The sequence below is a fragment of the Merops nubicus genome, unplaced genomic scaffold (genome assembly GCF_000691845.1).
Source record: "Merops nubicus isolate BGI_N331 unplaced genomic scaffold, ASM69184v1 scaffold12074, whole genome shotgun sequence".
Lineage (NCBI taxonomy): Eukaryota > Metazoa > Chordata > Aves > Coraciiformes > Meropidae > Merops > Merops nubicus.
In genome coordinates this window covers 3,030-20,117 of record NW_008602305.1, presented here as the reverse complement: position 1 = coordinate 20,117, position 17,088 = coordinate 3,030, and the positions used below count along the sequence as shown (strand labels likewise).

The window sequence follows — 17,088 nt, the reverse complement described above, 5'->3', positions numbered from 1 at the left end:
TAGGTTGAACATGCTGTAAACATGGAGTGTTTCCTAAACTGAGTGGATTTTTGTGTGTGAATCTGTACATTGACAAGTCTATTTGTATAAGAAGAATATATTTGAATTGAGCAAGAAGTTTTTGGAATGGACTAGAAAGCCTGTTCAGGATCTGATGTTGATGCCTGGTACTTCTTTCTGTCCCTTACAGATTGAAGTAGCTGCTGAACTGTAACAATATTATTCAATGTGATCATTGTTGGGGCTTTTTTTGGTTTGAACCTCACAACTTAATGTTCCAATCTGGTGCTGAACTGAATTTAGTAAGAGTTGAATCCTTATATAATTAAGATAGCACACTAAAAGTTAAATTATTTAATTAGAAGTAGTTAATACTCTTGACCCATTATTTAGATCATATCACTTCCCTTTGACAGCAAGTTTTGGACTAGAAATCGGCCTGGAGATAAAATGCGAGATCGCTACAACCTGAACCTGCTGCCTGGGATGTCAGAGGATGGTGTGGAATATGGTAAGGTGATTCCCTCAGCATGGAAGGAGGAGCTGTGGGGTCAGGACCAAGCCTTGGTTGTTAGCTGACACTAGGCTGTGCAGCTTCTGGTTGAGACAGTGAAACAGTATTCTAGCACTGGTGACTGCCTAGACAAAGAGTTTTTTTCCTGAGGATGATTTTACTCCCATGTTATCAGTGATCACCATTCCAACAATGAGTTTTCTTTTGTTTCCACAGCTCCAGGAGGTAAGACCTGCTCTGTCAATCACAGGAAGGAGGTTTGGCTCTCCCTCTGGCAGTATCTTCAGTTTACTTTTATTCTTCAAAACTTCATGTGACTTCAAGACTTACGACAGTCCTGAACTGCAGCTGGAAAATCTTTCAAATTATTGAACTTGACTTAAAAATCATAAAACTTCATGCCCCTCTTAAGGATTTTTCTTGGTGATTTTGGGTTGCTCAGGGTTGCCCAGGTCTATGGCATGCCTCAGCAACCTTTTCATTCCTGGGCTTTCACCTGTTCCATCAGATGATTTGCTCTTTGGGAATGTTAATTAAAATGCTGCACTTTAATCCAATTTAAGTTTTAAAATACATAGATTTGTTATAACAAAAAAGGGGAATGGGTTTGGGTTGTTATTTCTTTCTCTGAGCTTCTAAATGTAACTTTCTTGGAAGGACAGATTTCCTGACCTTTTGGGGGGGGTGTATGAATCTGAATTTGCAGTTCTTTCAGTATCCTGTAATTCATGTATGGAATTATAAAGTGACCTACCAGTTCTGAAACACATAATTATAAATTACCAATGATAAAAGCATGTGAAAATCCAAAGGGGTAAAAAAGAAAATGTAAAGAAAAATGTTGCTAGTGTAGAGAGCTATTTTTTTTTCTCTAGATGATCTGGAACCCAACAGCCTGGCAGTTATCCCTGGGATGGGAATACCTGAACAACTGAAAATAGCCATGGAGCAGGAGCAGATGGGTAAGTAGGAGCTATGGGGAGGCATTTCCCCAAGCCATCCAGATACTGTGTGACTTCTCATTCAGTCTTTTCATATATTTGTGTAGCACAGATGCTTTTTTTTAAGGTTCTGCATTGTGTATATTTCCCATGTAAAGAAGGAAGAGTTGAAAACCTCTCTGTCTCTTTGCTAAATAAGCTGCAAAGAGAGTAAGAGGATTTCCCTGTAAACCTGCACTGCTCTGACTGTTTGTCTCCCTGGTGCTCAAGGGAAAGATGAGTCCAATGATATTGAAATGACAATCCCAGGACTGGATTGGGGAATGGAGGAAGTAATGCAAAAGGACCAAAAGAAGGTGCCACAGAAAAAAGTGCCCTATGCAAAACCAATACCAGCACAGTTTCAGCAGGTGAGTACCTGATACACAGCAACCAGGAGAGCAACTTGTTATTTTCCCAGCTTCAGAAAGTGTGTGGCTGTTGAAATGTTTTGGATTTCCTGTATCAGCTCCTTTCTGTCAACACCCAGTGCAAAATAATTAACACAGTTGTTAGTTTAATGACTATTTCAGCATAAAATATTTGGTTAAATCCTCGTATCTTGTATCTGTACCTAGAAAATAGGATAAGAGATGGAAGTTCTATTCAGCATTGGGTTTAGCTTCTGAATATCCCTATAAGACAGTGTTCCATCATGTCCTTTCCTAATGCAGCAACCTATTGCATACGTGTTGTTCCACACAATTCACCTTGGGTTTACTTTTCTTTTAGGCATGGATGCAGAATAAAGTTCCTTTGCCTCCCCCACCTGAGCCACTGAATGATAGAAAGGAAGATATAAAGCTGGAGGAGAAAAAGAAGACACAGGCAGAGATTGAACAGGAAATGGCAGCACTTCAGTACACAAACCCACAGCTCTTGGAGGTCTGTATGTGAAAACAGTTAATAGCAAATTTAGTGCTCTGTGTAATAGATTTGGACCTCAACACTAAAGTATGTAGTTTACTTTTGTAGTAGTGTTTTTAAGGGAAAACCTCTCATTGAACAGGCTGCTGGACTTCATGCTTGGTGCTGAGAAGCCTTCAGTGAGATCCCCACTTTTCAGTTAACTAACACTTACCTGTAAATCTCTCTAGTTGTATTGCTGTTCATTAAGAGAAAAAGCACCAAATCTTTTTAAACTCTTGAGAAACAAGATGGTTGCTTCTGCTTTTTAGGCATTAGATGGCTGTGCTTAGTTGATTTTTCTGGGTCTCTTTTTTTGGACAGCAATTGAAGATCGAGCGACTTGCCCAAAAGCAAGCTGAGCAAGTGCAGCCACCCCCTCCAGGAGGCCCTCTTCACGGACCCCAGCTTTTCCCAGGGCAAGGCCCAATGTCACAGATGCCTCAAGGATTTCAGCAGCCCCTTCCACCTCAGCAGATGCCAATGAATATGCCTCAAATGGGACCTCCTGGTCCACAAGGACAGTTCAGACCTCCGGGACCCCAAGGACAAATGGGACCTCAAGGTCCGTTACACCAAGGAGCTGCTGGCCCACAAGGGTTCATGGGACCACAGGGCCCCCAAGGGCCTCCACAAGGAATGCCACGGCCTCAGGATTTACATGGACATCAAGGAATGCAGAGACATCCTGGCCCTCATGGACCAATGGGGCCTCCAGGTCCACAGGGTAATGCTGGCCCGCAAGGCCACTTAGGACCACAGGGTCTACCTGGGTCTCAGACTCATTTAGGACCTCAGGGTCCACCTGGCCCACAAGGTCACTTAGGTCCTCAAGGTCCTCCTGGTGGTCAAGGAATGCAAGGGCCACCCGGTCCCCGAGGAATGCAAGGACCTCTTCCTCATGGCATGCAAGGAGCTCCAGGATCTCAAGGGATGCAGGGCCCTATATCTCAAGGGCCTTTGATGGGACTTAATCCAAGAGGGATGCAGGGTCCACCAGGACCTAGAGATAACCAAGGACCTAATCCCCAAGGGATGATGATGGGTCATCCGCAAGAAATGAGAGGTCCTCATATGCAAAGTGGTTTACTAGGACACGGTCCTCAGGAGATGAGGGGCCTCCAGGGACCTCCTCCTCAAGGTACAATGCTAGGACCGCCGCAAGAATTGCGTGGGCCACCGGGTCCACAGGGGCAGCAGGGACCTCCACAGGGCTCTTTAGTGGGGCCTCAAGGAAACATGCAAGGACCTCAGGGACAGCCCAATCCGTCGCGGGGGCCGCACCCCTCCCAGGGCCCTCTGCCTTTCCAGCAGCAGAAGACACCTCTGTTGGGTGATGGGCCTCGTCCCCCCTTTAATCAGGTACGTGTTGCTCTGTGGAACAAGGAGAGGCTTGTGAAGAAAGGCTCTGAGGTGACCTTATTGTGGCCTCCCAGTGTCTTAAGGGGGCTACAAGAAAGCTGGGGAGGGACTTTTTAGGCTATCAGGTAGTGACAGGACTAGAGGGAATGGGGCAAAGCTGGCAGTGGGCAGATTCAGGCTGGATGTGAGGAAGAAGTTCTTCCCCAGGAGAGTGGGGAGACCCTGGGATGGGTTGCCCAGGGAGGGGGTTGAGGCCCCATCCCTGGGGGTCTTTAAGGCCAGGCTGGAGGAGGCTCTGGGCAGCCTGATCTAGTGGGAGGTGTCCCTGCTCATGGCAGAGGGGTTGGAACTGGGGGATCCTTGTGGTCCCTTCCCGCCCTGACAGATTCTGATCTGTTTTAGCAGAGGACTTTAGAGCCCTATTGGCTCAATGGTTGGACTTGATGATCTTAAAGGTCTCTTCCAACCTGAAGGATTCTATGATTCTAAGAGTGTTAGGATGGTAACATCACGCAGTAGAAGCAAAGCCAGGGCTGAGAGGCTGGAGGTTTGGTGTGCTTGAAAGGCAGAGGCCTCAGGGAACCTTAAATTATAATGAGGAGACTTCTGTGGCTTGGGAGGAGCAGAGGTAACCACAGAACCAGGGTTACTGGAAATGCTGGTGCAGAAACCAGTGCTGTGAAAATCCATAACCATAAAAAAATGCAGGTTTTCCAAAACCAAAGACACTGAACTGTCTTAAATGGGGACTGTCCTGGGGAGCAGGTAAGCACTAATAAAAGCTGAATTTAAGCACTGAATATAAGAAAACTCACACTTATTAATTAAAGCAAGTTACTGCCAACTTTTGGTTGTCCCAGAGTAGCTACAAGTTCTTACTTGTGTGGCACTGATTCTGTACTTAAAGTTTCTCCTGATTGTTTTCAGCTTTAAGGTGAATTTTGAAGTGGATGTTTGGAAAAAAATTCTACATAATTTTTTTAAAATGTGTGGGTTTTCTTAAATAGAATTAAGTCTTTTAGACTTGTGCTCAAAAGCTTCTGTTAAAAGCTTTAGACAGGTAGGCATACAGTGAGTGATGATGTATTGATAGGAGCTTTAGCTCAGCTATCCCACTTCAGATGGAGGCAGAGGAGCCTAAAAAATGTGAGTTTAGTTGAATATTTTTTCCTTACAAATGAGCAATAATTCCCTCCAGAAGTCTCTAAATGCAACACTCTTCCTGACACTTCAAAAGCATCAAAGTGAAGTGAGCAAGAGTTGCTTCCACAGCTATCTAACTTCAACTAGCATGGTGTTTTTCATTGCTATCCCAGGGAGACTAGTCTGCTTTGAGAGTAGCTACCAAGCCTGTGTGTGTATAAAATTTGTGTGTGTTTACATATATATGTAGGGCTGTCCTTGTCTGACCCTGCTGGTGACACTCTGGTCAGAATTAAGTTGCTTTTGATAGGTGGCTGGTTATTTTCAATGAACACTGCTCTCCTGAAATCTTTTACAGATACTAAAAAAATACAAAACAAGGTATTTTTGACCATTTTTCTGTCCTTGTCCAGCTTTAGTATGGTAATGGCTTTTAAAAATGATCACATTTTAAAATCCAGAATGTCAGATTTTGCTCATTTGCTTCTTTGTAGGATGAATGCAGTAGTAATTCCTATTTTAAAAGTCCCTATCTATGGTTTTTTTTCTTAAGCAACAGGCTTTAGTTTGGTTTTTGTTCTGCATTTGACATTTATCTTCTGTAAACTCATACAGGGCACTTGCCTGCCCTTTCAGCAGCAGGAGTGTGTGAATGTGTATCTGCTGTACCAAGGGCTTGTGACATAAATATTGACCATTTTCACATGTTTGTCAAGAAATTCCCTGAGATATGATTGTCAAAATCTTATCTGGAGATGAGCACTTTGATATTAAAACCCAGATGGGTAAATAAAATATTCCCAGGTTAGCAGGAGCACTTTGGAGCTCTTTTGCTAGTGCTAATTTAGATTTGATCTTCTCATATTCCTTTTAGGGATGTGCTGAGTTTCCTCTCCCTGGTTGAGCGAGGTACAAACGCTTCAGGCCAAGTCTCTGGTTTGCACAGAGACAAACTTTAGGAGCTCTTGCACTATTTTAGAAGAAATGCAAATTTTTCTTCTGGGTGAATACAAAGATTTCCTCCCCCCTTTAGTTTTAATTAATACAGATTAATGGCTGTGCCAGTTGCATATTTAGGGCAGTTACACTGGGAACATGGAGCAGTTGCCTTCTGCTGCACCAGCTTATCTGACTCTGCAGAACTTGGCCCCTGCTGGGGAATCCTTCAGCTGATGGTGGAGGGTGGTGGGAGCTGCTCCAGAGGTGCAGGGTCTGCAAGGCCATTGACAGCTTTTAGTACCACATCTCCTGAGCTGTACATACCTTTTTTTTAAAGTTTTGAGCCCAGTTTGAGGCCCAGAATGTATTTTGAAATGCAAAGCCTGTGAAAATGCAGGATCACAGCCCTGTCCTCCTGTTGTGTCAAAGCATGAGTTGTTTGGAATAGAGGCTGTTGCTAAATGCTAAGGAAACTCCTTTAGTGAGTGCTAAAACCTGCTGTTTTGGTTAAACACTAGTGGCAGGAATTAAAGAAGTTCAATGAAGTTTATTGTGAGTAAGCATATGCTAAATAGGTGTGAAATCAGGGCACTGCAGCAAGGTTTTGGTGAAGGATGGCAGAAGCCCTGGGATAGCTGGCTCTCACCTAGCCAGGGAACTTGTACTGGACTCAGATCAACACTCAGGCACTTAGAAAAGTATTTGGGGGGATTTTATTAATAGGCATTGGCCCAGGCCTTGTATTTTGCTTTCTTTCCAAGGTCCTTACAAAGCTCCTCAGCAGATGTAATGTTTGTAGTATATATTTGTGTGGGGGTTTTTTTGTGTTTATCACCTGTATTGCAGTTAAGTATAAATGTTTACAAGATGATGGGAAAAATACACAAATGTATTTATTGCTTCTCTGCAACCAGAAAAAAACAAAAAAAAAGGTAGTATTTCTCAAAAATAAGTATAGAGCATGGAAATGATTTACCTTTGATTCCTGGAGAGACTGAGCAGAGTGATTATGAGTACAGAGACAGTGATGGAGCACAGGTTTTTACAAACTACCTGGAGGATTTTTTACAAGCCAATATGAAGGCCAGGTCTAAATCTTGCACGTTAGACATGTCTAGGAAAAAAATATTATGTGTTTAGGGTTTTCTGGTTTGGCTTTTGGCAGGGTATTTTTCTTTGTGTGTGTGTGTGATGTCAACACAAAAAGTGGCAGGACTGAACTCTGACTTGTTCACAGGGATACGTTTTTATTGTTGGACCACATTGTAACAACTTGTCTCTTGGTGCTCAGCCAAGGGTTAATACTTTCTTTTGATCCTAGAATTAGAATTCAGAAAAATCAACTTCACCAGCATGTTAGAAATGGAACTCATGTATTTCTGTGTTAACAATTCACAGAGATTTATAGGAGAGGTTCTCATATGGCCCTGTTGTTGTCCCATCTGTCCCAACAGTCTTGATATTTTCTTTTGGCATGGTTTCATTTTTTTTGTTCATTTCCAAAGGAATTCTGTGTTCTTTGCTGCTCTTTAACTGCATATAAATCAGTGCCTGATATTTTTCAAACAAATAGACACAGTTTCCTCATCTTCTCTAACAAACAGCTTGAATATGAGTTTTATCATCTGTGGTTGTTACAGGTAAGCTATTAGCTTCTGAAATGCCAAATTTTCTATAAAATTATGTTTCACAGACAGTGACTGATGTGGGTATCTGGGAAATTAGGCTGAAACCATTTGAAAATCACCTGTTTCTATTGTAAGACCTGTGCAGATGCAGTGTTCATGTAAAAAAACAATTGGTTTGCCTCCTTATAAAATGCTTAAAAGCAAAACTACTCACGCCTGGCAATTCACCTGGCTTTTCTTACTGTGTGCTCATAGGATGGACAGAACCCAGGTCCTCCCCCACTGATACCAGGACTGGGGCAGCAGGGAGGACAAGGTCGTCTTGGCCCTCACAACCAAGGACCTGGTCTTAATAAAGGTAATTAAATATTGTCTGTTCTTCTGTGGGTAGTTGTCCTAAGAGAGGCTGTTCCAGCACAGTGCCTCTAGACAGGAAAGGCCACAGCAGAGCACAGGCTGAGAGGAAAGCTTCTGTAGACTTGGGCTGGAATAGAGTGAAAGTTTCCCTCCCCCAGAGGATTTGCTGTTAAACGTGTGGTGTGTGCTTTGTAGAACTGTACAAAGTAGAGCATCCTAGGGCGTTTTTAGAAGACGTTACAGAAATCTGCTATGATTTTTTCCCTCAAGGTGACTCCCGTGGTCCACCAAACCATCACATGGGCCCTCTCTCAGATAGAAGGCACGACCAGAACAGTGGTGGTCCCGATCATGGGCCCGAGAGAGGGTTGTTTCGAGGTGGCCAGGAGTGGGGTGATGGTAGAGACAGCAGGGGCATGCCAGATAGACGAGGACCTCACCCAGATTTCCATGATGACTTTGATCGACCAGATGACTTCCGTGACGACTTCCATCCAGATAAGAGATTTGGCCACCGCTTGCGTGAATTTGAGGGGAGAGGAGGCCCGCCGATGCAAGAGGAGAAGTGGAGACGAGGTGGACCTGGGCCTCCCTTTCCTCCTGATCACAGGGAATTTGAAGGAGGGGGTTCCAACCGTGGGCCTCCTGGTGCTTGGGAAGGACGGAGACCTTCGGATGATAGATATCCGCGGGACCCCGAGGACGCGCGGTTCCGAGGGAGACGAGATGAAAGGTAAGAATAAATCTACTCATCTCTTTTTTTTTTGGTGTTAAAGGGTAACTGGAGGGAACTCTTTCTTCCTGGTTTCCTTTTCATTAAGGAGTCTATCTGTTTCAGATTTATAAACTGGAAACCAATCAGGAAATGATACCTGAGTTTAGAGTCCGTAAAAATCATTCAGTAATAGAAGAAAACTTGAAAAATGGTCATTGTACACAGCAGCTTCCGTGTCTTTAAACAGTAAGTAAAGACAAGGGAGGAAATTTGTAGAGAAGATCCAGTGACACAGGATGAAGATTTGAGACCGTTTTGATGAAAATTGAGAGGAAACTTGAAGGTTAAAGTGACAAACGTTTTGAACGCTAGAAGTGGATTTTGAGACTTTGTCTCCAGTCACAGAGCACAGCGTGACTGTAGAGACTGTAGAATGAGATGCAATATACTTGTGAGGAGCAGGAACAGTGACCCTACCCAATGTGAGGGGCAGAGCTACAGCATCTGTTGGACTGTTGAGACTATTTTCTCCTGGTTTTGCTTGCAGAAATTTTATTTCTCTTTCCGACTTATTTCTTAATGCCAAGCAAAGAACTCTATAAAAATAATCTCATTTGCAGCAATGTCCGTGTCATTGCTCCCCATTTCCAAATAAATCACAAAAGGGGTGGATTTGCTTCTAGTTACCAATGTCAATGTGGAGGAATTATGCCAAGTCAGCAAAATTAACAGGCATCAAAATTGCTCCAGAGTTACGCTCGTTTAACCGAATTGAATTTGGCCTCCAAGGTCTAAGCCTCTCACTGACCACCAACTATATGGATAAGAACGTGTACAAATATATTGTGGTCTCCACATAATGTGAATTTTGTGTGTTTTAGTTGCCTTTTTAATCGTTTTCTTACATTCCTTTTACTTTGCATCTATACAGCTCTTCTTTTAGCTATTTTCTACCTAGCTCTGTAAAGATGTACCTTCCTTTTGTGTGAAGAGTATGAAAAGAAATGAACAGTATCTAAACGAAGGTAACAAAGCCATTTTAAAGAGTAAAAATAGAATTCAAGCTGGATTGTCTGCATTACAGAATTGTAAAAGGCACAGCAGACAACACTTTTAGAGGCTCAGTTATATGGGAAAAGCATAGGGACTGGAAAATATAATATTATATGATGAATCTGACTTTGAAAAAGCTTTCAGGAGGAGAGCCTTGTATATCTGAAGTAAGAAGAGTCCATTTGTCAGAGTACAAGCGTTTGTACAGAGTTTGGTTTAAAAGGAATCAGCACAGGGCTGTAAAAGGCTTAATGTGCTTGCAAACTTAATTAATTCCTTTGAATGAAGGTGAATTAGGTGCCATTTACTGCAGATGCTGAGACGAACTTAAGAATCCCAACCACTCTTTTAGCTGACTCGGTTTGGAATTTAGAGTGTAACTGGCTTGCTCAAGCATGAGAGGGAAGTGTGTGTATGTGTGTGTTCCTCTGATTTCCTGTCCTTTTCATCCCTGTCCTCTTCTGACTCAACCTGTGCATATCAACATGATGCTTCTGCCGCAGAGACCTGCCTCTTCCTGCCTGCCAATCTGCACAGGGTGTAGTTCTGTGCAATTTAAGGTCCTAGGCCTCAAGGAAGAACACCTGAGAGCAGTCAAGCAGGAGCTGAGCCTTAAGCAAGGCAGGGTTTTAGATGTGACTGATCCAAAACAGTGAGACAGGATATACCCAACAGAGTGCTGGGAGCTGTGGCTGTGTCAGGCATAGGTACGACAGATTTCAGAACTAAATGGTGTCCTTAACATTGCCTGGAGACAAAAAGAGAGGCCCTATTCCTGCTAGCCATAGGGTGTTGTGTGGCAAATCTTGATCATTTGCAAGCTAAGCAGAATCACACCATGTCAGTATTAAAATAGGAGACCCTCTAGAGAACACCTGGAGGACTGTGCTGTTTCAAGGCTAAACAATATTGCTATGTGGTTATTTGAACCATTTGTACCTGAAACTGTTCAGTTTGTTTTCCCAAATTACCCAGGTTAATGTGAAATGGTTCATTGTCCATGCACAGCACTCCCTCCATCCACTGTTGTACCTGTACAGGCACAGCAGCCCCCTCTCTGTATTGTGTTTGTTTTCTGGGAGGTGGAGACAGACCTATTGTTTTTAATTAAAAAAAAAAATGTAAAAGTTTAAAAATATTGTATTGTGTTATGACTACTGTTAAAATATTTAAATTTGTAATTAAAAGGTTAATGTTGTTAAAATTCTAAATAAAAGTATCTAAAGTTTTGCTTGTAATAGGATGCCCTGTGTCGTTAATGAGCTGGGGAAGGGGACGTCACACGCAGCCACCACCATCCCAGTGTGATGGGGGTTGAGCTTTGCCCAGTGTGGAACTGGGAAGAGAGGGGAGGTGTGGGGGGCACCAGTGTGAAGGGGCACAGAGTGCTCCACGCCACCCAGGCTGCCACAGAGGGGTGGGCAGGAGCAGCACTGCCAGGACCCCCCCCAGCGTGCCTGCACCACCTCAACGCCCCGGCTGGAGGCTGGGCTGTGCACCCAGGCAGTCCCAGCAGCCAGGGCTGTCAGCCCCACTGTGGAGTTGCAGTAAGGCCCAGAACATGGTCGCACTTTTACAAGCACTCCAAGTGTTTGAGCTGGTCATCTAAAAACCAGAACTACCAGTTTTCATGCAGCCATCTGCAGGCTCTCTGGAAATGGTCATTAAGAACCATTCTTCGCTCTGAAGACCTCTGTTAAAGGCCCAGTGTGAGGCTGGAGGAGCTGTACTCATTTCAGATGAGATGCAGAACCCAATCCTACCAAATTCCTGAAGATGCCACGGTACTTACTGAAATTATCAACTTTAGTGTCACAACTACATTTTGCAGAACATAATTCATTCTTGCAGTTGGTTAAACTGCTCTTCAGGCTGCAGAATGCCACTGTGCACACTGGTCAGCAACCATCACTCCTCCAGAGCCAAGTGCAGCCTAGATTCATTTGCTAAAATTGTAAACTTAGAGAAATGGAGGAAAAAGAAATGAACTGTGGTCTAGCAAGAACCCCAAATCAATAGGAATGAGATGCTGGAATGTTTTGGTATAACCATGACTCTCATTGCTTGTATTTTTTCAGTTTATCACTGAAATGGTAGGGGTGGAAAAGGGAAGGGGAAAGTAAGACCTCCACAGTTAAGGGAAATATGTGCTTAGACTTTGCCTTACCTTATATCTATCATCACTCATTGTTTTTTTCCCCCCTCTTTTCATTGAATGAACACAGTATATTTGACAGTAGTTTTCTTGTATGAAAAACCAACACAATGAACAGAAGGAAACGTGGGAAAGCTCTAAAAACAGATCAGTGAGGTGCTCAAAGGCAGAGACGAGCACTTTCCCACCTACAAATCCTATTCCACAACCTGTATGTGCTATAGTGTTAAGTCTGAGCTGATTATTAAACTGAAGCTGACTCATGTTTTATCAATCTAAACTCTGCCTAAAAACCACCTTTGTGTCGTGTTCTTTGTTGTAGCTTCAGAAGAGGAGGCCCCTCGAGACACGAGGGCCGGGGACCCAGGGGCAGAGATGGCTTTCCTGGCCCTGAAGAGTTTGGGCCAGATGACACTTTTGACTCTCCAGATGAAAACTCAAGAGGAAGGGACCATGGTGCTCGGGGGCGAGGTCGCGGTGCTCTTAGAGGTGAGGGGAACATGATTCCACACTGAAGGGCCAGAATGTGGCAGCAAAGACGTTTCTTTGGCAGATATTTTCATGAATCCAATGTCTCTTCTCACTCCTGTCCCCTGCACCTCTGGCTCTTTCAGGAGGCCGGAAAGGTTTGCTTCCTACTCCAGATGAACTGCCACGCTTTGAGGGAGGGAGGAAACCAGAATCCTGGGATGGAAACAGAGATCCAGGTAAAAAGTTTGGTGAGGTTTGTTTTTGACAGTAGACTAGACTTCTACAATAGAACCATTTAAAAAAAAAAATCATCTTTTTCCTGTACCTCATGTGATTACTACGAGTCTTTCACCTTGAGAAAAGCAAAATGTAGTTCTTTTGGCTTCTAAATGTAGGAAATGATGAAATACACAGAATTTAGCTGGCTCTAAATGCCAACTGTCTTACTGAAGAAAAAAACAAAATATTTTATAATCATTTAAAAGTCCTCAGTCTTGATTTTTAACCTGAGTTCTTGTACAGCCCAGAACTGCCTGTTGTTGTTGGCCTGTGGATGACTAAAGCATGTCTCATGGGGGTGCCTTTGAGATGTGTGTTAATGCCAACAGGAACCTTTCTTTTGTATGGCATCTTCTCCACTGTCTGCAGAAATGTTTTTATCTACAGCCTGACAGCTTACTGGTATTTGCTGACGTGTTTGTGTTACTAATGGCAACCCCCATGTGGGGCAAAACTGAGATTTAGAATGTCATGGAGAAAATAAGGATGAATGACACATGAATAAATGAAGATCTGATTGTCTCTGAAATAAATGAAAATCATTTATACTGAAAAGAACACTTTAGATCTGTCACTTCTTTCTTTCCCATCATCTCTTTAGCTTTCTTACAGCTCATTCATCTATTTGTTTGCCTTTTGGGATGGAGAGGAAAGCTTTATGCAATTATAACTTAAAATTCTGCACCAGTAGTGTGGAAAGTATGTAAAGACTGCCTCCAAAAAATGAGGACTAGTGATCAGATGAACATCACTTGTCCTGGTTTTTCTCTTGGTGCTCAGGTCCTCGTCCAGATCACCCCCCTCATGATGGGCACTCTCCAGCCAACAGGGAACGCTCCTCCTCACTCCAGGGCATGGACATGGCCTCGCTGCCACCACGGAAACGGCCCTGGCACGATGGGCCGGGGGCCTCTGACCACAGAGACATGGATGCTCCAGGTGGGCCTCCAGAGGAGAGGAGCAAAGGTAAAAAAAACATTGTATTGAAAGCTTTATGTAACACAGGCAGATTTCTCAACAGCTTATCCAGAATTCCTCATCTATTCCGAGGGGATAAAGCTGAGCTGGTAAATATTTGATCTTAGCAGCTGTGAAGCTGAAGGACAGTCTTAGTGCAATGTTAACAGAGGGATTTTCTGGGATATCAAACCCAAATCTTCTCTCCAGCATCACTAATGCCTTTTCTTTATTGCTCTGTTCAAAAGCAGCTAGTGTAACAGGGAGTAAAAAATTATTTGGAAAACTTAAGAGATTTTTTTCTTTCTAATTTTCAGAACAGCTACTTGTTAATGATCACGTTTGTGCTAGCATCATTGAACTCATCTTTCCTGTCTCAGCCTTCATTCTGCTAGGCTTAATGAACTCTGACTTTTGAAAGTCTTTCCTAATGAGTTCTTTACTTATAAGAGTGTAGCCATGGCCACCTATGATCAGACCAGAAGTCCACAAAGCTGAGTAGCTCATCTTCAGCAGTGGCCAGTAGAAGGTATTGAGGGAAAAGTGTTAAGAACACTGTCAGTCCCCAGCAGTATGTCCCTGCAATGCTCTCTAAACCTATGACTTGTAGTTCAGTGACTTACTAAAAACATTTTTTCATATTTAATAGCTTTTGATAGTTACCTTTTGTGTGCTCCTGCAGTTGCTTTAAGAATCGTGTAAACTTCTGACATCCACAACATTCACCTACAGAGCTCTAACATTTAATTGCAGTAGACTATGCTTAAAAAAGAAAAAAGAGGAAGGAAAATATTTTTCTCTTGTTCTAACCCTATTGTTCACTGATTTCATTTGATGAGGTCTTGTGTTTCTCTGGTCTGATTAATTGTTCTTGCTGGGAAGTTCTTGTGTATCTTTTACTATCCTTACTACTCTGTATATACCATTTTCAGTTTTAATTTATCCTTTTAGAAATTAAATGGGGTGACTAGGAAGTGCACACACACTTTAAGATGTGGTTTAACCATGGATCTCTACAGCTCACCTGGTTTTGTTCCATCTTCTCCTTTTTTTCCTCATAGCTCCTGAAGTCACATTTCCATTTTTAGCTAACTACTAAACAGTCACAGGGCACTGTCATCCAACTAGCTACTCAAACCCATAAAATACTGTCCCTCCAAAATACTTTTGGAGTTAGCAGCTGGTTCAGAGCCTCTTATCTGTGCCTGCCATTTCCACAGTCATTCCACTAACCTTCCAACAGTTCTTGATCCTTTTTTTTCTTAAAGATCTCAGGAATGTAGTTGTCTTTTTTTATGTCCTCGTACTGACTCCCCACTGTTAGGTGCCAATCAGTGACAGAGATCCTTCTCAGCTGCTTCCAAATGCTGAGCTGCCACCCTACAGCTCAATTTCTTGTTTCAAAACTGTATGTGGTGTTTCTCATTTAGCCAGCACCTTATCAAATCTGCATGGATTTGCTTTCCAGCTTCCATAGTAATTTGTGATGTCTATCAGGTTCTTTACTGAAGTCAGAACAGTGGATAACTACCACTCTTCTTGTGCCTAGACAACTCATTAATGTGCCAAAGAAAGTTTAGAACAGAGGCAGAAAGCCTGATGAACAATAATTTTTCATATATGGGCTTTGTCACCTTCAATTGCATTCATAAAGTCATTTGAGGATGAAAACTTCATTAATTACAGACTCTGTGGAACAATTTTGTTTCTATTTTACACAGAACCAAGCAGAGTCAACAAAAAATCACTTGCTGAAGTGGAGTAAAAAACCCTCATTTAGCTGTAACACATATCCACAAAGTGCTGTTACTATTAATATTTTTCAAAACACTGCTGCTTATTTTGAACTAATGACTTTGGGATTTTTTATGTTAATTTACATGTCAGTACTAAAAAGATCTGTGAAATGTAGAAAGTCCTCTTCTTGGCAGTAACACCTCATATAATTTACATTCTAGATTAACAGTAAAATAGAGCATTTTTTCATTATTTATAGAAAAAAAAGCAATGAAATTGTCTCCACCACTGACCTTAACTGATCCATCAGTGCAATGGCTTTGTTTAGGGGGGAAAAAAACCCAAGTATTTTGCAATAAAATTATGCACAGCTCATGTCAAAGCATAAGAATAAAGTATGCCTGGCAGTTTTGAGGACACCATGACTGTAGCTCTTCTCATTTCATTTCAGTGGTTGCTGACTCTATCAGATAATTTTAATTCCCCATGAACTGCTGGATTGCTTGTCCATCTCCTGGACTGTAATGGGGACACTAAATCCATGTAAGAAAAATCCTATAGAAGGAGCCATAAAACTCCAGGGCTCAGCTAGATCTGGTCTGTGAATGATTACACCAGGGAGAACTAGCTGAGCACAGGGTGTGCCTGAGAAGAGGTGTGGCTCAGACTTCACCACCAGTAACTGACTGTGCTTCATTTTCAGGACGAGGAAATTCAGGACCCTCACAGAGAGCACCAAAATCTGGGCGGTCTAGCTCTTTAGATGGAGACCACCACGATGGATTCCACAGGGATGAAGCCTTTGGTGGAGGCCCTGGAGGAGGCAATAACTCTTCCCGAGGAGGAAGGAGTGGAAGTAATTGGGGAAGAGGAAATAACATGAACTCTGGTCAGTCAAGAAGAGGAGCATCTAGGGGCGGTGGAAGAGGCCGATAGAAGAGGCTTTGACTGGGTCACACCCAGTCCTTGCTGGACAATATTTAAATAGACTGCTACTCTGGACTCATCAAGTAACCCTGCAACACCACAAACCTGGATTCTTAAGTGGGATAACTGAATGTGCATTAGTTCCTAACAAGGGTCTTTTCTTAGATCAGTCAACTGCTACTGGCTGCAGTGTTGGAGCAGTTGTTTTGTCCTCTCCACCCGTTTTCCTCACCTTCTTTTACCTACTTTGTTTTGTGAAGAGCTGGAATTTTTTTTAAGTGTTGTGAGGCATGGAACACCTCCACAGATTTCAGTTCACCTCCAGACAGAAACTTGTTTCTATATGTACAGTTTGTCAGAAGACTTATGTTGGTTTTGTATGAATACAGAATGTAATTTGCGCAAAAATTAACAAAAAAAATCAAGAGTGTGTGATTCTTTACTCACCTATTGCTATAAAGAGGGTTGTCTTTAGGCAAACTTGTGTATCAGATGGAGCAACAGAACTACCTCCTGAAACCATTTGAAATACTAATAGCCAACTGCTAGTTTTTTTAGGTTTATCATGTACAGAGAGCTTTCGTTTTCACCTTCAGCCACGGCTGTCTACAGATTACAATGGTGCTGATGTTAACATTCCAAAACACAGGAAGCCACCACTGCTTGCCAGTCTATCATCCTGCAAGAGAAAAACGTGGAACAGCATTTAGAAACAGTTGTCAGAGACACAGTGTGAGGTACAACCTGGCCTGCCAGCAAAGCAGACAGCAGTGACCAGTACTGTCATCCCGCGCTGCGCCCGGGCAAGGCAAATATTCCTGCTCAAAACAGCACCTGTGTGTGGAAGTTGAGAAGAGAGAAGTTTAGCAGCTTGTTAATATGGAGGCATATGTTTTACAATGGCTGTAGGCTGCATTGCTTAAAGATATGGGTGCTCAGTACAGTCTGGTGCATTCAGATGCTGA

General features: G+C 42.8%; 1 protein-coding gene across 2 annotated transcripts in view; it reads left to right on the top strand.

Moving 5' to 3' along the window:
- Window positions 1-16,525, top strand: part of WDR33 (WD repeat domain 33) — a 50,937-nt gene extending 34,412 nt beyond the window's left edge. The window contains exons 11-22 of one of the 2 annotated variants that reach the window (XM_008938319.1): window positions 417-511; window positions 731-739; window positions 1,390-1,476; window positions 1,726-1,865; window positions 2,227-2,379; window positions 2,725-3,762; window positions 7,728-7,830; window positions 8,301-8,562; window positions 12,075-12,241; window positions 12,367-12,459; window positions 13,283-13,468; window positions 15,900-16,525. In XM_008938319.1, coding sequence (XP_008936567.1) covers window positions 417-511; window positions 731-739; window positions 1,390-1,476; window positions 1,726-1,865; window positions 2,227-2,379; window positions 2,725-3,762; window positions 7,728-7,830; window positions 8,301-8,562; window positions 12,075-12,241; window positions 12,367-12,459; window positions 13,283-13,468; window positions 15,900-16,132 — 2,566 coding nt within the window. In that variant the 3' untranslated portion in view covers window positions 16,133-16,525. Of the gene's footprint in view, window positions 1-416; window positions 512-730; window positions 740-1,389; window positions 1,477-1,725; window positions 1,866-2,226; window positions 2,380-2,724; window positions 3,763-7,727; window positions 7,831-8,099; window positions 8,563-12,074; window positions 12,242-12,366; window positions 12,460-13,282; window positions 13,469-15,899 lie in introns of both variants that reach the window. The other variant, XM_008938318.1, reaches the window with a different exon arrangement.
- Window positions 16,526-17,088: the final 563 nt, after the last annotated feature.